Here is a 22,837-nt window from a genome sequence, read left to right as displayed (position 1 = left end):
GTCTATTTCTGGTTTATTGATTCAGTCCTGAGTTTGATTATTTCTTGCCATTTCTCCTTTTTGCTGTTATTTCTTCTTTGCTTTAGATCTTTCATATGTGATATTAAATTACTAATATGAGATTTCTGTTTCTCTTTCTTTTTATATGTAGACACTTAATTGTGTTCCCATAAGTTGAGGCATGTTGTCTATGTTTTCATTCAATTCTGGAAAGCTTTATTTTTTACTCTGTCCTGACCATTTTTCTTTCAGTAATGAGTTGTTCAGTTTCTGTGAGTTTGTAAGCTTTCTGTTGCTGATATCCAGCTTTAATTTGTTGTAGTCAGATAGAATGCCTGGTGTGATTTCATGTTTATTTTTTTGGTATCTGTTGAGAATTGCATTGTGTCCAAGTGTATGTGGTTAGTTTTGGAGAAAGTTCCATGAGGTGCTGAGAAGATATATTATTTGTGTTTGAGTGAAAATTTCTGTAAATATGTTAGGTCCATTTGGTTTATAATGTCTGTTAGCTCCAGCATTTCTCTTTTTAGTGTCTGTCTGGATAATCTGTCCATTGGTGAGAGTGGGTATTGAAGTCACCCACTATCACTTTGTGATGCTCAATATGTGATTTAAGCTGTAGTGCCCTAGTGTTTGGTACATAGATATTAAGGATCACAATATTTTCTAGGTGGGTTAAAGGTGTGTGCTACCATACTCATTAAGAAGTTTTACATCTGTGTTTTTTGGGGATATTGACCTGTCCTGCTTGCATAATAAACATTTTATCTACTGAGCCATCTCCCTAGCCCCTTCCAAGTTCAGCTTTAAAATCACTATTGTGCTAAAACTCCTTCCTCCTTTTGCTCCATTGCTGACATTCTTTTTATTTCTGTAATACACATACGCAAATACATAAACATACATCTAATGCAGTGTTGCAATCATTAATTTGGGCAAACAAGTAACCGAAGATCAATTAAAAGTTTAAAAAACATTTACTTCCTGTCACATTTTGCATTTGAGGTACTATTCCTTTCTTTATGCAGACCCAAGTTTGTGAGCACTCTTTCTAAAGACCTTTTCACAATTCTTGCAAGGTATGTTCATCACCAATCATCTCAGTTCCTATTCTTTTTCCCTGTTCATTTTCTTAATACTTTTATTTTAAGTTTTGTAGGTTATTAAAAATCAAGATATGTTCTTTTCCACCCAGAATCTAGTACCACTGATTAAATCTTTAAAATCTATTGGAAAATGGGATGCTTTGAAGTAATGTACTATGTAGTGTTCTAAGATAGGGCATGCTTGAACTCTGTGATAATATTTATATGAGGCACTTTACAGTGTAATGTGCTCTAATTTGTGTAAATTTGAGAGTACATCTGTAGAGTGTTATTGTTCTCTACTCTTTTTAGGGGGTGCACCACCCAGCTCCCAAACAAATCACACGGAGGTTTTGCCTCTCGGCTTTTCCTATTCTTTTCCAGTATTCCATTGTTTCTTATTTTGTGGCTTGCTGTGTAGCAAGGTGACTGGCTCCTGGAGTCTTCCTTTCCTTTCTCCTAGATTTATCCTTCTATTTATGCTCTTTCTTGCCAGACCCACCTATCCTTCCTCCTGCCTTGCTATTGGCTGTTCAGCTCTTTATTAGACCAGGTTTTTTAAACAGTCACAGTAACACAGCTTCACAGAGTTAACCAAATGCAACATAAACAAAAGTAACACACCTTAAAATCATATTCTACAACAGTAGAGTTTATCCAGGTTAAAACTATTTTACTATTTAATCCAGGAAGGTCTGGACTTGATATGTAGCCCAAGCTGGCCTTGACTTCCTGAGTTTACAGGTATGTGCCACCACACCTGCCTCATTTTTTTTTTTTTTTTTTTTTTTTGAGCTGAGGATCTAACCCAGGGCCTTGCGCTTGCTAGGCAAGCACTCTACCACTGAGCTAAATCCCCAAAGTCAAATTTTTTTTAGCTTTTTAAGGAAATGATTTTGTTTTATTGGCTGAAGTGAAAGTGTCTTATTTTCATTAATTAGGATGTTTCTTTACTCCTTATTTCATAGTACTAAATTTTCAGGTTTATTTTAGTCTTCATTTTGACAAATTGATTCCTCAGTAAGATGTCCCAATAATATTAACAAAATTTATATGCTACATTTAGAGTATGCCTCCAGTGAAAAAGTGTACAGACAAACCCAACCTGAGAAGCTTAATTTTGAGATTTAATTCTTTTGTGTGTATTTGGGGAGGCATATGTTTATAAGGGTGTTTGTGTGTTGAGAGTGCTTGTGGAGAGCTAAGGTCAATACCAAATGTCTTTCTTCTTCAGTTTTTGCCACCTTACTTTTCAAGGAATTTCTCAAACTTATTTATTTATTTATTTATTTTCAGTGAAGGCAGTCAGTTGGCTGTGTTGACTGGATAGTATTTCTAGGGATCCACTTAATTAACATTAATTAAATATTTTTGGGCCATCTGTGTTTGAGTATGTGGTCATGAGTGCATTTGTCAGCAGATGTCAAAGACATTGGATCCCCAGACTTTATATATGATTCTAAGTCACCTGATAATGGTTGCTGAGAACAGAATTCAGATCCTCTTGCAAGAGTGGTATGCCCTTTTAACCTTTGATCAATCCCTCCCTCCCATCGCTTCTTCTGTTTTTTTTTTTTTTTGTTTGTTTGTTTGTTTTTGGTTTTTGGTTTTTGGAGACAGGGTTTCTCTGTGTAGCTTTGCACCTTTCAAAATCTTGCTTTGTGGCCCAGGCTGGCCTCGAACTCACAGAGATCCACCTGCCTCTGCCTCCCAAGTGCTGGGATTACTGTCGTGCACCACCACCGCCCGGCCCTTTCTTCTTCTTTTAAAGACAGAGCCTCATTTAGTTCAGGGTTGGCTCAAACTATGCTCCCTCCTAAGTGCTGGGATTCGAGGCTTGGTTGGTTTAGCTTGGTGCCAAAATAGAAGGTTTTATGTATGCTAGGCAAATCCTGTACTTACCAAGCTACATTCCCAGCTCAAATGTGCATACGTCTATCTTGTCAGTTACTGTTCTTGCTGCCATTTTCTGTTTCTGAGAGAAATCTATGAAGACTAGGTATCCTGATTTCATTTTTGTATTGACTCCATTTAAATACATTCCATTGTATGTAGTAGTTGCCCAGAATTTTGTTATAAATTGTTGGTCTAAAGAAATGCAATATTAACTCCATAGCACAAAGTTAGGAGACAGTGCATGTGTATGTGGTTGTATATCAAGAGCCACGGGTAGTGGTAGAATGTCTGTTTAGTATACATGTCTTAAAACTAACTCTTTAGCATTAAATGAGAGTTGTGGATGTTTTAAAGGATTAAAAGAAGGGATGTGTAGTTACATAAAGTTAGAGATTAGATATAAATTTTCTTTTTTTTAAAAAAAAAAAGATTTATTTATTTATTATGTATACAGAAGAGGGTACCAGGTCTCATTACAAATGGCTGTGAGCCACCATGTTGGTGCTGGGAATTGAACTCAGGACCTCTGGAAGAACAGTCAGTGCTCTTAACCTCTAAGCCATCTCTGCAGCCCCCCCCCCCCTTAAAATAATTTTTCTTTATATCCCCAAAATGCAGGTCATATAACCAGTTATGTTTAATGAAGTGCAGGTATTTAAAAAGCTTTTTAAAAAATTTTTATTTATTTATTTTTTAAGGAGCTTCCTTACTAGGGATTAGGTTTTTGCATAGTTTAGTTACATGGCACATGTGCCACCTAGTGGCTAGAGAGTGGTGATGGCTAAAGCTAGCTCCCTGCTCCCCTATCCTTTCTGGCTAGAGATAATTTTTGTGACCGAATGAAACTGATTATGGTTATTTAGGTCTGGTTTAAAGTTAGGAGGAGTCCAATTTCATTTCTGTTGATGTGATAAAACATCTGGACAAAAAGAAATTTAGCAGGGGGAAAGGTCTCATTACACTTTCTATTCCAAGTTACAGTCTGTCATTTTACTAGGACACAAGCGGCTGGTCACATCAGATCCTCAGCCACGAGCGAAGAGAGACTATATATACATCCTTGGTTATTTGTTTTCAGCTGTCTTCTTTGGGAAAAAAAAATTTTTAATTAATGATTTTTATATATAAATAGTTCATTTATTCATTTGTTTTTATTTTATGTGTATGGGTGTTTTGTCTGCATGTATGTCTGTGTACCATATACATGCCTGGTGCCCACAGAAGCCAGAAGAGGGTGTTGGATTCCTGGAATTAGAGTTCCAGGTGGTTATGAGTTGCCATGTGTTGGTACAGTAAGCACTCTTAACAACTGGACCATCTCTCTAGCACCTCAGCTAATTTTCTTCTCTCTGGGGAATGGTACTACAATACAGGACTTCCTATGTCAATTAACCATTGAGACAGCTCCCCACCTACATGGCCACAGGTCAATTTGTTCTAAACAATTCTTCATTAGTACTGGTCCCAGATAATTGTAGGTTGTAACAAATTGATAATTAAAACTAACCATCACTGGAGGTGACTGTATCCACGGGCAACAATTGTGTCTAGGAGGTGATGGTATACATAGGAGGTTGATGGCCACTGTCTTCTCTATTGATCCCTACCTTGGTGTGTTTGTTTGATTGCTTTCACTGTGTAGCCCTGGCTGTCTTGGATCCTTAATGCAGATCACGCTTTGCCTCTTGAGTGGTTTGATTAGAGTTGTGAACCACCACTTGGCCCCCACCTTCCATCCTTCCTTCCATCCTTCCTTCCTTCCTTCCTTCCTTCCTTCCTTCCTTCCTTCCTTCATTTGCTGGCTTGCTTACTTACTTGCTTACCCACCCACCCACCCACCCACCTACCTACCTACCTACCTACCTACCTATTCATTCATTCATTCATTCATTCATTCATTCATTCATTCATTCATTCATATTTTTGAGACAGGGTCTCAAAATCACTACATATGTATGGTGCTTCCACATGCAGACTTTTGAGGCAGGGTCAGTTTGAACCAGGAGACTACCAGTTGGCTATGTGCTCCAGAGATCTGACTATTTCTGCTTCCCAAATGATGATATTAGAGAAACCCAGCCCTTTGCATAGATTCCAGAGAACTGACTTCAAGTCTTAATTCTTGCATAGCAGGACTTACTGATTGAGCCATCTTCCATGCTTTCCCCTCCTCTTCTCTGGGTTTCAGATACGAAAATTATCAGTTCTGTCGTCTACAAATTGGGCTGCAGGTAACTTGAGCAAATAAAAGCATTAAAAGCAAAAACTGTACAGTTAAATAAAATAGCCTGTACTATGTTATTAGGTGAGTGGTTACTTTTTCATTTATAAGCCACACCAGCTGGGTATTCTATAGATAAACAAATGCTGGCTGGAATATGTCATCATTATCACTGGGCTTTACAGTCTTCATCCAGACATATTCTGGGGTTGGGGATTTAGCTCAGTGGTAGAGTGCTTGCCTAGCAAGTACAAGGCCCTGGGTTCGGTTCTCAGCTCTGGCAAAAACAAACAAACAAACAAACAAACAAACAAAAAACAGACATATTCTGCATGAGATCACAGGTTGGATCTTTAGTTGATGTCATCTCAACTATAGCAGTATGTTTCATTTTTCACTGCAAAACTCTGACAAATTTTGAAGATTAGGTCTTGCAAAAAGAGGGAGGGTTATAGAGGGTATAATTTTCCTGCCTTGCATGGGACAGATAGTAAAATCTAACTTACTCTTCCATATGAAGAGTATAGGATAAATTAATAATTTAGGGATACCCATTATTAAGTTTTGTGGCTGGATCTTTTGCTTTTTAGTAAGCAGTTACAATATTCCTTTTTACTGATTAAAGTTAAACCAAAAAAGTCTAGACAAGAAATAAAACCCAGTTTTCCAGTCCTCCTGTTTCTTTAGCAAGTCCAGGTTAGGATCCTGGATACAGCCACTGGACTGAGAAAGAGAACACTAAGATTGATATTGCTGTCATTGTTGATTAGAATTCATCCTGATTCCATTTCTTAAGGATAAGTAAATCCATCAGCAGGGGAACAGCACATCTTGTTTACATCGCCTTTATGTGTACATCCTTCCTCTCAGCCTTACCCCTTGTCATATGAAGAACAGTACACTAAATACATCTCAGAGATTTTTTTGGTGCTGCACTGAGTAGAAATGAAGTGTTCCCATAAAGCCATTTTATAAAAAGATGTCATTGTCTAATAATTAGCATATAATACACAGGCAGAAAGTTGCTAGCATAATGGAATTTCTTTCTCTCTTTGATTGGGAAAGCTGAAGACAGCAGGCATCATAAACTGACATCTGACTTCTAGGTATCTCACTAAAGCTGTAGGCTCTGTGGTTACTGTTTGATTCCAGTCACATCAGAGATTGATACAGCATTAAAAAGATCAGCTACTTTCATTTTAAAATCCCATTGTTAGTGTCTCATAAACAAATTCATTTAATTTAATTTAATTTTTTTGTTATGCCAGTTCCCTATTCCTGATACTACTGTCAATGTTAACTTGAGTGTGAATTTTGATACCCCCCCCCCCTCAACTTTTATTTTCCTCCCACCCTCCCTCTCCAGTGTCACAGTATTCAGAGGGCAACTTTGTGGAGTCTTCCCCCCCACCACCTTTATGTGGGTTCTGGGATTGAACTCAGGTTAGTAGGCTTGTATATCAAAGTCTTTATCCCCAAAGATATCTCACCTGACTCCTTTTTAGTATTTTGTAGGTTGAATCCTAATTGGTCTTCTTAATAAAAATCCAGAGCCCAGATATCAGGGTAAATGCTGAAAGATCAGAGGAAACAAGCCACAGCTACACAGACTTCTGCCCAACCATATCACTTCCTGTCTCAACCTTCCTAGTGCTAGGATTAAAGGCTTGTGACTCCTTAAGTATTGGGAACCAAGTACTGGGATTAAACATGTGAGCCATCACTGCTTGCCTCTTTTCTCTTTTAGACTGGATTAATCTCATGTAGTCCAGGTTGGCTTTAAATTCACAGAGATCTGTCTGCTTCTGTTTGCTGAGTGCTAGGATTAAAGGTTTGTGCTACCCCTGCCTGGCCTCTGTGGCTAACTAGTGGCTTAGTTCCGCACTCTGATCTTCAGGCAAGCTTTGTTTGTTAAATCATAGGCAAAATATCACCACAGTATTTTGATCATGAAAGGTTGTGTTTGATGGGACTTCATTACTCTCTGTGTGGTTGCTTATGAACCCAGATTTCTTCCATTCTTTTTTCTGTGTCATGCTTTGGAGTATTGCTCTCATTGGCAGCTTTGTGGCTTGGGTCAGCTGTTAGGCTTGTTTTAGTCCATAGGACAGAGAAATAAAATTTGTCAAGAACAAACCATTAGCTTTATGTGATGGAGAAATGTAGTCTTGTGACTGCCATGCTTGGTTGTGGACAGGTTCTCTGGTTGATCCCAGTACCCACTTTGCACATTTTTTTTGTTTGTTTTAACAAGACTTTATTTTGTGCATCTTTCAAGTTCTTTATGTGCTTTGAGCTATATACTAATTTGGGGGAGGGGATGCATTGATTTTCTCTCGTTGTGATGTATTCTTTTAGTCATGGGTTCATTTATTACATAGAAATTTATAATTCCATTGTATTCATTGCATTTTTGGTTTCTTAATATTTGATGTAAATATGTACATTGTTTTGATACTGGGTATTTTATATGAAAATTGTCTGTAGGGTACACAGGATATCATAAAATAATGACCAATTTTTTCCCCATATCCATTATTAAAAAGGCATAATGATGTTTTAACTGTGAAAACCCATTCATGTCACCAATTTTATTAGATAGAGCTTATTATAATTTATGTACTTTTTATAACTAATGTTTTTTAGAATTACTAATTTTTAATCTTCCAAATGCTTTCTTAAAGTTCATGTTGACGTTAGGGAAATAAAATTGAAATACTGGTGTGAGAGGTGAGAGTTGAAGTTTCAAGTGAAATTCGTTGTTCAAGCTGCTAAGATGGTCTAGTGTGCTGTAAAGTATGATCTGGGGTATTGGTAAGGAGCTAGTGCTATATATGTAGGCTTAAAGGTTACTAAGCTCAGGAGATTGTTAAAACTTGGATAATAATTAAGTTCTTCAGGCTGTACTTGAATTTGGGAGTGGAAACAAATCAACTGAAGAGAAAGTAGACTATTAGTTATTTTATTCACTTAAGACTTTATTTCTGTTTCTCTCTCTTAGCTATTGATTCATTTATGGCTTTCTTTCTCCCTGTTTCCCTCCCTGCCTCCCTCCCTCCCTCCCTCCCTCCCTCCCTCCCTCCCATTCTCTTTCTTCCTTTCTTTTCACCTCAAGTTTATAGTCCAGTCTGTCTTGGAACTCACTATATATCATAGAGTAACTTAGAACCCACCATTCCTTTGTCTTAGCCTCTCAAGAGCTGTATTTTACCAGCATGTGACACCTTGTCTGTGTCAATCATTTGATCCTCATGAAAAGTTTTATGAAGCATATGGTGAAGCATAGTTTGACAAGTGAATAAAAGAGAAATACCCTTTATATAATATTTAAATATTTAAATAGATGGTCAAATTGGTACTTGAGACATACTCTCAAGTTTGTTTGTTTGTTTGTTTGTTTGTTCAGGGACTGTGTAGAAAGGTCTAAATTTCCAATTAGAAAACAAGATTTACTTAAGACTGTAGAGTTATGTCAGGAACATTGGTAGAGGAGAAGTGTTTCTATTCTGGTAATGCAGTATGAAAGACAGTGGATATCTTTATTTAAAGATAAAAGTAATGTTGGAGTAGAGGTGTTTTTTTAAAAGACTCACAGGAGCTGGAGAGATAGCTCAGGGGTTAAGAACACTTATTGCAGCTGGGCAGTTGTGGCTCACGACTGTAATACCAGCATTCGCGAGGCAGAGGCAGGTGGATCTCTGAGTTCAAGGCCAGCCTGGTCTACAGAGCTAGTCCAGGACAGGCTCCAAAGCTACAGAGAAACCCTGTCTCAAACAACAACAACAACAACAACAACAACAAAAAACCCCAAACAAACAATTAAAAAAACAAACAAACAAACCCACTTATTGCTCTTGCAGAGAACCCAGGTTTCATTCCTAGCCCTCATATAATGTGTCATAACTGTCTATAACTGCAGTCTGTGAGATCCAGCTCCCTTTGCTGGCCTCCGAGGGTACTGCATGCATGTGGTACACATACATGGAGGTAAAACACCTATACACATTTTAAAAAGTCAGATAAAAGCCTTACAGTAATTAGGCTGCTTCCTGAAAAGTATGTATAAGTTTTCTTCAGTTACAACCCTGAGGAGAATTTTAAAGGGCAGCAGAATCAGGGAGCAGTCTCTTCAAGTATATAGCTTTTAGAATGGCAAGTGGCTAGGATGCATAGTGATTGTTTCAAATTAGTAGTCTCAATTTATAAAACTCAAAGAAACTTGAACTACACTGAAATACATTTAATTTATAGATCAACTGTTATAATCCTGAAAATATTCCAAACAGTTACTTCTCGCCTGAAACTTCCCTAAGTCAATTGTACTGTGGGCTTAAGGCATAGTGGATTACATTTTAAATTAGGCTGATTATTTTAAGTAGCAAACTGACACTATGTATATGAACTTTTCCTATTTATAAAGTGTTGTCATTTACTTTACTCTTTTTCCATTACTGTATATGCTTTGTAGTTAAATTCTTCATTGACTAAACACAAAATGACTCTTTATATTTTCTTGTTTACTGTGAAGCAGAAATCAAAGAACAATCTGTGGAAGAAGATGCTGAAGCAGAAGTGGATAGCAGCAAACAGCCAGTCTCAGCTATTCAGCGGTCTGTATCTGAGGAATCTACAAACTCCCTGGTCTCTGTTGGTGTAGAAGCCAAAATCAGGTTAGACAATGAAGAGAACTGGGTAGCGACAGTTTAACAGGGTAAAGGGGTCTTAAATGGGACTGTAGAGAAAATGGAGGGATTGGGCTTAGCATCTGGATGGGTTGTTATTATTTTAGTAGCTTTAAGTTTGACACCCCTGTGGTGTAGTTGGCATAGATGTTGGCTATGCTATGGATTTTGGTGATTGGAGAGCAGGGAGTATACTAGATGGTGATCTAGCCATTCCAAATAAGTCTTTAAAGTTTCAAGACCGGGTTTCTCTGTGTAGACTTTGCTGTCCTGGAACTCACTTTGTAGACCAGCCTGGCCTCAGACTCACAGAGATCTGCCTTCCTCTGCCTCCCAGGTGCTGAGATTAAAGGTGTGCACCACCCTGCTTGGCTCAGATGCTAACTGTATGCTATTTCTAACTGAAGAAATAGCTAAGAGCACCTAACATAAGCATTAAGATCTGGGAGGTTGAGAGACCGCTCTTTCTGGCAGCTTTAGCACAAACATCACCATGTTGTCTAACTCCAGTTCAAGGGATTCATTGCCATCTTCTGACCTCTGTGGAAGCTCAGGCATACACATGGTACATATACAAAACATGTAGGCAAAATATTGACGTTAAAAAATGTTTCTAAGAACCTTTAAAAAAGGATTATTTATACATACACTTAACATAGTTGTTCTTATCATCTCTTCATTCTTTAAGAAAGGATCCCTCTCCACACACACACTAAATAGCTAAAATGTAACTATAAATTAAAAGAAAAAATGGGACTGAAGAAGATACAGGTTCAGAAGATGAAGGCACTTGTCTCTGTGCCTGATGACCTCAGTTTTATCCTCAGGATCCACATGGATGAAAAAGAAGGAGCTGACTTCAGTAGAATGTCTTCTGATTGTGATATGTGTACACATGTCCTTGTGCACATAAAATAAATAAATAATACAGTGATAAAATTTATTTTTGTTTTAAAGACAGGGTCTTAGTATGTAGCCTTGGTGGCCCAGAACTCAATATGTCGAAAATGCTAGCCTCAGATTTATAGAAATTTGCTGTCTCTGTCCCTTGAAGCTGTGAAACACCACACCTGGCCCAATAAAAGTTTTTTTTATTTATGAGAAGAAAAATGTTTTTTTAAAGAATTAATGTGGGATATTAAAACTTATTAGTATGTAGTTCAGCTTTCATAGCTTATATTTTTGGGGTTCTATTTTGAAGTCCTGATTTAAGACTATGAAAGTAATGGTTAATTGAATATTCTCAGCCTCCTAAATAAAATGTTTTCATTATTTTGCTTTTAACACCCCTCCCTCCTCATTCTATACTCTGTTGCATCTTGTGAATATGCTTTACCTGTATATTTTGAGATTTGTTGAGTCTCCTGTCTGCTTTTTGCCTGTCTTCATTCTCAAGAAAGTGCATCCAATCTGACAGCCATGAATCTTGCTTGTGTCCTTATGAGCCATAAATTTACATTTCCAGTGAGGCTGTATTCCTCTGTCTAGTTTATATTTCCATATAGTAATGTATTAGCTACATCACCCATAGTGTGTCCCACACTGCTTTCTCTTATGGTGCTTCCTTTATTCTTGATCTGCTTTCCTTTCTGGCTTCCACATTTCAACAAATGGTGCCAGTATTTACCATGTTTCTTCGGAGTTGCTCCCTAATTTGTCTCTTCTTCATATTTGGTTAGTCTCCTGAGCTTCCTATCATCTTGATTTGATCTGCTGTCTGGGTTGAATCTGTTGTCTTTAGGAGACTGTAATTATCTTTTTTTCCCCCTGAGATTTATTTATTATGTATACAGTGTTCTGCCTGCTTGTATGCCTGACAGAAGAGGGCACCAGATCTCATTATAGATGGTTGTGAGCACCATTGTGGTTGCTGGGAATTGCACTCAGGATCTCTGGAAGAGCAGCCAGTGCTCCTAACCTCTGAGCCATCTCTCCAGCCCCTGTAATTATCTTTTTATTTACTTTCTTCTTCTCATATCATAGTGTAATTTAGTTTTAAAAATTATTGTTAAATGTTAGTCAGATCTGTTCTTCACTAAATATTTAAATATGACATTTTAGTTCTTTCTGTTTCTGTAAGGCCCTAGTGGTCTGCCTTTAGGTTCATCTCCCACTGTTTCTGAATGTACCCTATCTAGTTTTGAGTTACCCTTTGAAAGAGTCTTCCCTAACTACTGCTTATTGTACTAATTTCTGATTTCTTTAACTCTAATGTGAATCTAGGTGAAGTAGGTAGAGTAGTATATAGGTTATTTGCTCTACATTATTTAATTTCCCTCAATATTTTGAGGCTTTAAATATTTTCAAAATAGAAGAGTAGTACTTTTACAAATTTCAGGTCTAATGAGGTCTTTAATAATTTTGAATTGGATTTTCATATGGTATGAGATAGGTTTTATTTCTCTGTACATGGCTCTCCAATTTTCCCAATTCTTATCATGGAAGACTACCCATTTCCTCATTGTATACTCTTGCCATTTCTAGCAAAGATAGATTGATAATAAATGTGTGGGTTTATTTCTCAGATTCCTATCTTGTTCCTTGTTGATACATAGTTTTATAATCTCTTTGTAGTGTGGTTGAAGTTGAGTATGTGATGCCTTTAGCTTTATTCTCCCGTCCCTCCCTTTGTCACCTGGCTTTGTGGTCTCAATATGTAGCCCATGCCAGCATGGGGCTTGTAATCCTCCAGCTGCAGCTTTCTGAGTCTAGGATTACAGGCATGTGTACTGTATTTGCTTTTTAGGTTTGTTCTCTACCATTAGGATTTTTTTCTTACATGTTTGTAGTTCCAAGTGTGTAAGTCTTCAGTTACTTGGTTAAATTTACATACAACTATTATCTGCTGTTGTTACTGGGATTGTTTTCTAGTTTTCAAATAGCTCATTATTAGCATACTGGTTTTATATGTTAATTTTGTGTTCTGTAACTTGACTGAATATTTTTAAGTTGTAGAATTTTTGGGCAGAGCCGTTAGAGTTTTGAATACAGATATTAGTTTTGTCATCAGCAAATAAAAGTAATTTTACCTCTCTTTTTAAGATGCTTTTTATTTATTTCTGTTGTCAAGTTTAGTTAGCTTAGAATTTCTGCCATTATGTTAAAGAGAAGTAGCATTCATTATTTTATTATTTGTTGTCTATATATTATTTCTCTTCTTCAGTCTAGGAAACTTGTTTGCATTTTGCCAGCTTTGTTCTTTCTGAGATTTATTTATTTATTTCCTTCCTTGAGACAGGGTGTCTGTGTAGCTCTGGCTGGCCTGGAACTCTCTTTGTAAACCAGGCTGGCCTTGAAGTCATAGAGATCCACCTGCCTCTGCCTCTCGAATGCTGGGATTAAAGGCATGGACCTGGCGACCAGAGATATTTTTAAGGAATTTGGGCTATGATTTTTTGGGTGTCTTTATTTCATTAATTTCTATTTGTATTTATTTCATTGATTTCTGTTGTATTATTTCTAATATATTTTCTGTTAAAGATTTTTTAAAATTTATATTATGTATACGAGTGTTTTGTTTGCATGTATGTATGTATACCACGTGTATTCCATGGATGATTGTGAGCTACTATGTGGGTGCTGGCAACAAAAGTCAAGTTCCCTGCAAGCACAAATACTCTTAACCACTGAACCGTTTCTCCAGCTTCTACTAGTCATTTAAATTCAAGCGACCTCTATTGTAGAAAACTTTGATATCTGCAAATTTATAGTTGGTTTTAGTTAGGATTTTAGCTTCATCTTACAAAAATTTCATTGTGTTTTATCATTGTATTTTGTAAACTCTGATTTGCATTTTGACTGAAGGATTACTATCTGTGTGATATTGATCATTTGTAATACATTAGAATTAGCAGACTAATATTTATTTTGGAATATTTTCTTTAATTATTAAAAAGCAATGTTTGGCCAGACATGATGGAACACACTTTTAAAACCAGGACCAGGGGAGGCAGAGTCTGCATAGTGAGCCATGGCTACTTAGTGAGACCCTCTTCCTCACACACAGTTTTGTGTGTGTGTGTGTGTGTGTGTGTGTGTGTGTGTGTGTGTGTGTGTGTGATGGTTGCATGCATCCATGCATGCATATTCAGTATAAAAAATATTGTGGAGGATCAGGGTCTCTTATTAAGTGTTAATGGCTTCTGAAAATTTGAGCAGATAGTGCAGAATGATCCTATGTCTATGTTCTTGCTTGTCCCCAGTAGTTTTCGTCTTGTGCACTAGTGTGATATTTTTGGCGTTAATATAGCAATAATTTTACATTTTTTTTTAAAAACTGAAGCTCTTAGTTCACCTTATGGCTCATTCTTGATGAGATAGGGTTTATTGATCTTCACAGATGGATAATGTCATGTATCTGCTATAATATCATCATAGAAATTAACATCTCAGTCTTAAATCTTTGTTTTCTTCCTGTTTATCCAACTACTCTCCCAAATTTCTAAATACATTAACAACTCAAAAACTTACTTTTTTTCTTCCTATTTTTCTTTATATATATTATGGTGTGGTTTATAACAACTAAATAAGCATTGTTAGCATAAGCTTTATAGAGCCCAAATATGTGGGTGTCAGATTTAATACTTAGATTTTCTTTTTGATGAGATGGATATTTAGATTTAATATTTATGTTTTATTTTGAGATGGCTGAGTGAATAAAGTACTTACCATGTAAGTATGAGACCTGAGTTTGAATCACCAGAACCCACATAAAGCTGGATGTTGTAGCACACAATTTTATAATCCTAGTGCTTTTATGGGAGATAGAGACAAGAACTTTTCTGGAATCTGGCTGACAGTTAACCTGGTGTACACATTAGGACAAATGCAAGAGACCCTATCTCAAACAAGGTTAAAGGCAAAGATTGAAGGCAAAGATACCTTAGATTGTTCTCTGGCTTCTATGTGCATTATATGGCATGCTCATGCTTCTGTTCACTCATGAGAAGGTACATGTATGCTTGTATACCTGAACTCACAAAGATTTTTGTATGAAGTCATCCTGGGCTTGGGGGTACTTCAGTGCTAGAACACTTGTATATCATGTGTATAAAGCTCTGGGTTTGATCCTCGTACTGTAATAATAAATAGATTATTAAAACCATCCCAAGGGGCCAGAAAAGGTGGCTCAGTGGTTAAGATTCCTTGCTGCTCTTCCAGAGGATCCTATTTCAGTTCCTAATACCAGTGTTGGGTGATTTTACAATTGCTTGTAACACATTACAGATATATACATATGAGTAAAAAAATTAATCTTGAAAGAAATTATACTGTAGAAAAGTAAAATTGAAAATGTATAATTGTTGTTTTTTCAATTGTTCTCATGGTATAATCACAAAATAGATTATGGAAAATACTGTTAAAAACTTAGCTTAAATATAATTAAGGTCATCATATAAAGATACTTTTCATTCTTACCAGTGAACAACTCTGCGCTTTTTGTTACTGTGGGGAGAAAAGTTCCTTAGGACAAGGAGACTTGAAACAATTCAGAGTAACACCTGGACTTACATTACCTTGGAAAGATCAACCTCTTAACAAGGACATTGATGACAACAGCGGCGGGACCTCTGAGAAAATACAGAACTCTGCTCCACAAAAGCAAAGAGGAAAAAGAAAGTAAGCAATTTTGAATTTACATTGTTGATAGAGAAAAATGATCTCTCACTTAATTACCTTGGATCTTATGAATTTACAGTTGAGGTTGTTTCTGTTGAACAGCTTTTGTATTTTACACATTTATGCAGTGCTTTCTGATTTACCATTAACCCAGAAAACAGTCTCATTTTTTTAATTTTATAATTTATCAAAATTGGTGTGGTGTTGCCAAAAGTTTCTCGGGCCCTACCTGGCCCTGCGGTCCCACAGCCGCTTATAAAATAATCACTTAGAGGCTTAATATTAATTGCAAATTATATGACCTATAGCAGTATTCATATCATCCTTGTCATTCATTCATTCTTTAATTTATTTTTTTTCATTCTCAATGTATGAATTCATATGTTTTGGAGAATATTTAGCTGACTTATAACATCTCATTATATTTATGTCACCTCCCTCTTTGCCCTTCTTTCTTTTCCATACCTGTCATTATTATTATTATTATTATTATTATTATTATTATTGTTTTTCGAGACAGGGTTTCTCTGTCTAGTTTTGGTGCCTGTCTTGGATCTCACTCTGTAGACCAGGTTGGCCTCGAACTCAGAGATCTGCCTGGCTCTGCCTCCGAGTGCTGGGATCAAAGGTGTGTGCCACTATAGCCTGCAGAAGATATTATTTTAAACAATAAAATTTTTGCATAGCCATATGTGTGTCTTTATTCATAGACATGGGAACACATTATAGTTACCTAAAACTTTTGTGGAGTGTGATTTTAAACTTTTTTCAGTTGTGTATTAAGGTAATTTTAATATGTGGACTTATAAAATTTTTATTCATCCATCCATCCATCCATCCATCCATCCATCCATCCATCCATCCATCCATCCATGAATCCATCCATCTAGGTCATTCAGTTCTTTGTTAGACCATCAGGTGTTTTAGACAGACGCAGTATTACAGCTTTACAGAATTAAACAAATGCAACATGTAACAAAAGTAACACACACCTTAAAGTAATATTCTGCAACAGAGAAAGAACAACAACAACAACAAAATCCTGTATTGTTACAGGTTTTTTTTTTTTTAAAAAACAAAATGTTGAATGTTTTCTATATTCTTGGAGGAGGTCTGGCTGGCAGGCATGGATTCTCCCATGAAGTCTGGTTACTGCTTTGTAGCTTGGCTTTTTTTTTTTTTTAAATACTGAATGCCTTTTATTGAAGGAGGGAGGAGTTCTTAAATACAGGCTTACAGCACAATGGGAGAACCCCGGAAGGCAGAAATTCGCTACCAGTGTTTTACAGTCTTGCATCTAAGCTGTTAACGCTCAATATGCAGGATATACAGACAAGGAACTTCCCTTAAACATTCAGGAGGGTGGGACCTGGCAGAGAATTAGCACAGGGAGGATATCAGGGTGGTTGGCAAGTAAGGCAACAGTTACCCAAAACAGGGGCCAGGGCCCTACAGGTTCCCCCTTTTACTAAAAAATGAGCTTCTGACTTAGTTTGCATGGGCCGTCAGCAGGTCACCTTATCTGTTACATGCCTGCCCTGGCCACGCAGGCTCTGTCTTAGGTTGGTGAGCACCCCCCAGGCATTACCCATTTTTGAATTCTCCTTATCATGCTGGCTCAATTGTGTGTGAGCTGCCAAACCAACAGAAATCCTAACTCACCCATAGCCAGTAGGCTAAAGGCAACTAAGCCATTCCTTTTCTTAACAAGCCTTACTGCAAATTGGTGTCCTTGTGAGATGGTATCCCAAAAGCAAATGGAACTTGAGTTTATAAATTTATAACTTTCTGAGTCAATCAAAATGGATATAAGTATTGAATTAAATTTATCATGCCCAATATAATGAAAGATTAATTAACTGTGGTAGCTACTTTTGCTGCCAGGGTCTCCACTGTGCTAGCTGTAGTAACCAATTATGAAATGGTAATCCCAGAAACAGTAGCAGCGGTGGCTGCCACTGTTATAACAGCAACAACGGCAGCAGTGATGTCAAATTCTCTTCTGAAGTGTGTGGGCATCCACTGGCAAGGACACAACTCCAGGATCACAAAACACCAAGGCCCATTTTTCTTGATCCCAGCACGACTTAAGCTGGTAGCTCTGCAAAAGAACAACTAAGAACCATAAAGAACCTTTTCATTTCTGATTCTGTTAATTTGGGTGCTCTCTCTTTGCCTTTTGGTTAATTTGGCTAGGGGTTTGTCTATCTTGTTGATTTTTTTCAAAGAACCAACTCTTTGTTTCTTTTTTTGTTTGTTTGTTTTTGTTTTTGTTTGTATTGCTCTCTTGGTTTCTATTTCGTTGATTTCAGCCCTCAATTTGAGTATTTCCTGGCGTCTATTCTTCCTGGGTGAGTTTGTTTCTTTTTGTTCTACAGCTTTCAGTTGTGCTGTTAATTCATTGGTGTGAGATTTCTCCATCTTCTTTATGTGTGCATTTAGAGCCATAAATTTTCCTCTTAGCACTGCTTTCATAGTTCACATAAGTTGAGGTATGTTGTAATTTCATTTTCATTCAATTCTAGGAAATCTTTAATTTCTTTATTTCTTCCTTGATGCATTGATGTTTCAGGTGGGCATTATTCAGTTTCCATGAGATTGTAGGCTTTCTATAATTTTTGTTGTAGTTGAAGTCTCACTTTAAAGCATGGTGGTCTGATAAGATACAGGACATCATTCCAATGATTTTGTTTCTGTTGAGATTTGTTTTGTGACCAAGCTTGTGGTCAGTTTTTGAGAAGGTTCCATGGGGTGCTGAGAAGGTATATTCTTTTGTGTTAGGATGGAATGTTCCTTAGATATCTATTAAGTCCATTTGAGTCCTAATCTCTGTTAGGTCTTTATTTCTTTGTTAAGTTTCAGTCTGGTAGATATGTCTTTTGGTGAGAGTGGTGTGGGGTTTGATGTGGGTTTTAAGCGTTAGTAATGTTTCTTTTATGAATGTGGGTGCCTTTGTATTTGTAAATGTTCAGAATCAAGATTTCATCTTGGTGTATTTTTCCTGTGATAAATATGTAATGTCCATCCTGATCTATTTTGAAGTCTATTTTATTAGATATTAGGATAGCTACACCAGCTTGTTTCTTAGGTCCATTTGCTTGGAAAGCCTTTTCCCAGCCCTTTACTCTGAGGTAGTGCCTGTTTTTGAAGTTAAAGTGTGTTTCTTGTATGCAGCAGAAGGATGGATCCTGTTTTCTTATCCGTTCTGTTAGTCTGTGTCTTTTTACAGGTGAGTTGAGACCATTGATATTGATGGATATTAATGACCAGTGATTGTTAGTTAATTCCTGTGGTCATGTTGTGTTGTCCTTCTTTGGTGTTTGTTGGTGTGGGATTATCTATTGCCTGAGTTTTCATGGGTGTGTTTAGCTTCTTTAGGTTGGATTTTTCCTTCTAGTGCTTTCTGTAGGGCTGGGTTTGTGGACAGATATTGTTTAAATCTGGTTTTATCATGGAATATTTTGTTTACTTTGTCTGTGGTGATTGAGAGTTTTGCTGGGTATAATAGTGTGGGTTCTTAGTGTCTGCATAACATTTGTCCAGGACCTTCTAGCTTTCATAGTCTCTATTGAGATGTCTGGTGTTATTCTGATGGATTTACCTTTATATGTTACATGCTCTTTTTCCTTTGAGGCTCTTAATATTTTTTATTTGTTCTGTATGTTTAGTGTTTTGACTATTATGTGGCGAGAGGACTTTTTTTTTTTTTTTTTTTTTTTTGATCCAACCTATTTGGTGTTCTGTAAGCTTCTTGTATCTTCATAGGTATTTCTTTAGGTTAGGAAAGTTTTCTTCTATGATTTTGTTGAGTATATTCCTTGTGCCTTTGAGTTGGTATTCTTCTATCCCTATTTTTCTTAGGTTTGCTCTTTTCATGGTGTCCCAAATTTTTTGGACGTTTTGTGTTATGACTTTTTTGTCTTTAGTGTTTTCTTTGACTGACACATCTGTTTTCTCTATGTGTCTTCAGTGTCCGAGATTCTCTGTTCCATCTCTTGCATTTGGTTGGTCATGCTTGTTTCTGTAGTTCCTGTTGTTAGTCAGGATTTCTATTTCCAGCATTCCCTCAGTTTGTGTTTTCATTATTATTTCAATTTCATTTTTCAGATCTTGGATTGTTTCCTTCATCTGTTTAATTACTTTTTATTGGCCTTCTTTGATTTCTTCCAAATTTTTGTTTTTTCTTCCATTTCTTTAAGGGAATTTTTTGATTCCCTTTCCTCTTTAAGGGAGGTTTTCATTTCCCCTTTAATGGAGTTTTTCATTTCTTCCTTAAGGGAATTTCTTCTTTAAGGGCCTCTATCATCTTCTTAAAGTCATATGTAGGATTGATTTCTTCTGTTTCTTCTGCCTTGCTATGTTCAGGTCTTGCATGTGTTAGAATCACTAGGTTCTGATGTTGTCATATTGGTCTTTATGTTGTTGCCTGTATTTTTGCACTGGCGTCTACTCATCTCTTCCTCTGCTCGGTGCAGGCAATGTCTGTGTCTGAAGGTGCCTCTCTTGTTCTAATTGGTAGTCTGCTTCATTAGGAGTTCTTGGTTAAATTGGTGCTGTTGGGCTCTGTTTCTTTGGGAGCAGCTTAGTCAAATCAATGTTAGTGGGTTCTGTCTCTGGGAGCAGTTAGTTGTTCCCAGTTGGTGTAGTGTGTGCTCATGGTTTCAGTGGTTGTTAGGTTTGTATGGGTTAGTTTTTTTTGGAGGGGGGGGGGTGTTTGGTCCGGGAGCAGGGAAAGGTGGCTTTCTGGTCACTGGAACTCTGATGGGTAGGGCCTAGGGGCTAGAGACCTGATCTGTCTGCCTGGAGATGGGAGCTTACTTACCTGTTCTTAGTTGGTGATGTGTATACTTACTATTCTGGTAATCTGGTTCGGTAGCTGGGCGGCGCCTTTTGTGTTCTTAGGTCACGTTTTGCTCATTCATCAACTCCTCAGCTGCTGTTGTTTTCTCAGACTGCCAACTGTACAATTCTCAATCCTCTCCTGGATGGATTACAACTGAGCAGGGTAGTTTCACCAACATTTCCAAGTTGTTGGGTTTCGGCAGCTGGGACCTGGGTTGGCCTCAGACAGTGTTCAGATCCATTTTGGTGTTGTCCCACGGAGACGGCTCCTTCCCGAAGTGTTGGAATTAAAGGCGTCCCTGTTTCAACCTCTTGATTAAGAGCTTGTTTTCACTAACTCCTCAGCGGGTAATAGCTTAGTTTCTGGTCTTTATTACAACTGAGTCTCGGCCTCTATATGTGGACTTGATAGTTAAGGGAATAGAAGTTTCTGTAATTGATGGAAAAAAATGTTCATATTAATTTATCTTGAGAGGCCACAGAGATGTCTCAGCAGTTAAGAGCACTTGCTGCTCTTACAGACAGAGTTTTCTTGTCTGTATCTAGGTTAAATGGCTCACTGACACCAGTAAGGAATTCCAGGGTTTATACTACTCCTTCTAGCTTCTAGGGGCACCCTCAGACATGTGCAGATACACACACATCTCACACACACACACACACACACACACACAAACACCCCTTCAAAAAATATTTAGGGGCTGGAGAAATTGTTCAGTGATTAAGAGCACTTACCACTGATTTACAGAGCATCCAGATTCTGTTCCCAGCACCCACACTGTGGCTCACACTTCAGTGCCCTCTTTTGACTTGCACATGTTCTCGTACATTTGTGTGCATACATACACTCAAGTATACACACAATAAAAAAATACTGAAAAAATTAATTTAGCTTGGAATGCTAACCAACTCTATACTTTGAGGGAGAGGATATAATTTTCTAAGAGTCTCTCTGGCCTTTATAGAAATTGAACTGTTAAAGCATTGTTATGTTGCACTCATTTAGAATTGGTGCCAGTACTTGAAGACTCAAAGTGGAAGGAGAAACAGTAACAAAGATTTATTTCATTAAAGAATTTATAGGTGGAGCAATTTAAAGAAAATTAGAAGCTGTATTTGTAGTTACAATTTTTCTACTTTCAGGCTAGATCATGTATAAGAACTTTATTTTTGCTGTCTACAGAATTCTCCCATGTTAATAAGATATATCAAAAGTCTAGCAAGCTTATAATGTCTACCAGTAGTTAGGACATACAATGGAGTAGGTCAGGCTATATCTGTGTTTTTCTTGTGTTCTGTCTTGAATAATGGCAATTATAATATATTCTTTTGGGGGAAATGGAATTGGGAATCATTTACTTACTTTATAAGTTATTTTTTCATGAATTTTTAATGGAAAATTTATGGGATTGGATAATTTTATAAAAATAGATATAGCTTAGTGAAAATTATATGTAATTACCACTTACTAAGTTTATTAAATAATGATAATAGCGCTCTACCATGAGCTAAATCCCCAACCCCAAAAGTTCATTATTTTATACTGAGAATTTTGGCAATCTTGTAGGAGTAAAATGGCTTAATTTAGCTTAGTAATGATTTTAAATATTTGTAAAATGTATGTTATCATTGAAGTATAAATAGCTAAATAATTTTGATTTGATTTTTTTTTTTTTTTTTTTTTTTTGGTTCTCAAGTCTCACTATGTAGCACAGGCTGTCTGTGTAGACCAGGCTGGTCTCAAACTCATAGAGATTCATCTGCCTTTGTTTTCAAATGCAGGCATTAAATATATGAGTCCCCGCTCCTGGCTTTAAGCATATTTGGTAAAAGGTTTTAGCATGGTTTCTTAATTTAATTAAGAATTCTTTTAATCTTTTCTTTCCCAGCTTGAAATTTTGTATTTTACTTGGCTTCTCTTTTAAAAGTTTTTTTTTTTTTTTATTATTTTTAATTATGTGTCTGTGTGTGTGTCTCTGCCTAAAGAGAAGAGGTGTTAGGTACTCTGGTAAGTTATATGCAGCTGTTAGCTGCCTGATATGGGTTCTGGGAACTGAATTCAGGTCCTTTTCAAGAATAGTATGTTATTCCTTGTTCTCTCTTTCTGTTCTTGATCCAGCTGGGATCTCCCGCTCCCCTAAGCTTTCTTTCCCTCGAACCTTGTCCTTTATTACTCCCACTGTTGCCCAGGTTGTTCATGTAGATCTCATCCATTTCTCTGTCATTGTGCAATCCCTGTGTCTTTCCTAGGGTCCCGTTTTCTAGGTAGCCTCCCTGGAGTTGTGTGGCAGCCTAGTCATCTTTGTTTTACATCTAGTATCCTACTATGAGTGAGTACATACCATGTTTGTCCTTCTGAGTCTGGGTTACCTCACTCAGGATGATTTTTTCTAGATCCATCCATTTGCCTGCAAACCTCAAGATGTCATTGTTTTTCTCTGCTGAGTAGTACTCCATTGTGTATATGTACCATATTTTCTTCATCCATTCTT

At 37.0% G+C, this 22,837-nt stretch overlaps 1 protein-coding gene across 12 annotated transcripts in view; it reads left to right on the top strand.

Annotated features, from left to right (window-relative positions):
- The window catches only part of Kmt2c (lysine methyltransferase 2C), a 247,142-nt gene that overhangs the window by 76,558 nt on the left and 147,747 nt on the right, over positions 1–22,837 (top strand). For 10 of the 12 annotated variants that reach the window (XM_036181142.1, XM_036181143.1, XM_036181140.1 and 7 more), the window contains exons 3-4: positions 9,731–9,872; positions 15,306–15,503. In XM_036181142.1, coding sequence (XP_036037035.1) covers positions 9,731–9,872; positions 15,306–15,503 — 340 coding nt within the window. The remainder of the gene's footprint in view (positions 1–9,730; positions 9,873–15,305; positions 15,504–22,837) is intronic. The other 2 variants (XM_036181141.1, XM_036181134.1) reach the window with 1 other exon arrangement.

Source organism: Onychomys torridus, chromosome 3 (assembly GCF_903995425.1).
Source record: "Onychomys torridus chromosome 3, mOncTor1.1, whole genome shotgun sequence".
Classification (NCBI taxonomy): Eukaryota; Metazoa; Chordata; class Mammalia; order Rodentia; family Cricetidae; genus Onychomys; species Onychomys torridus.
This window is presented reverse-complemented; position numbering and strand designations above follow the sequence as displayed.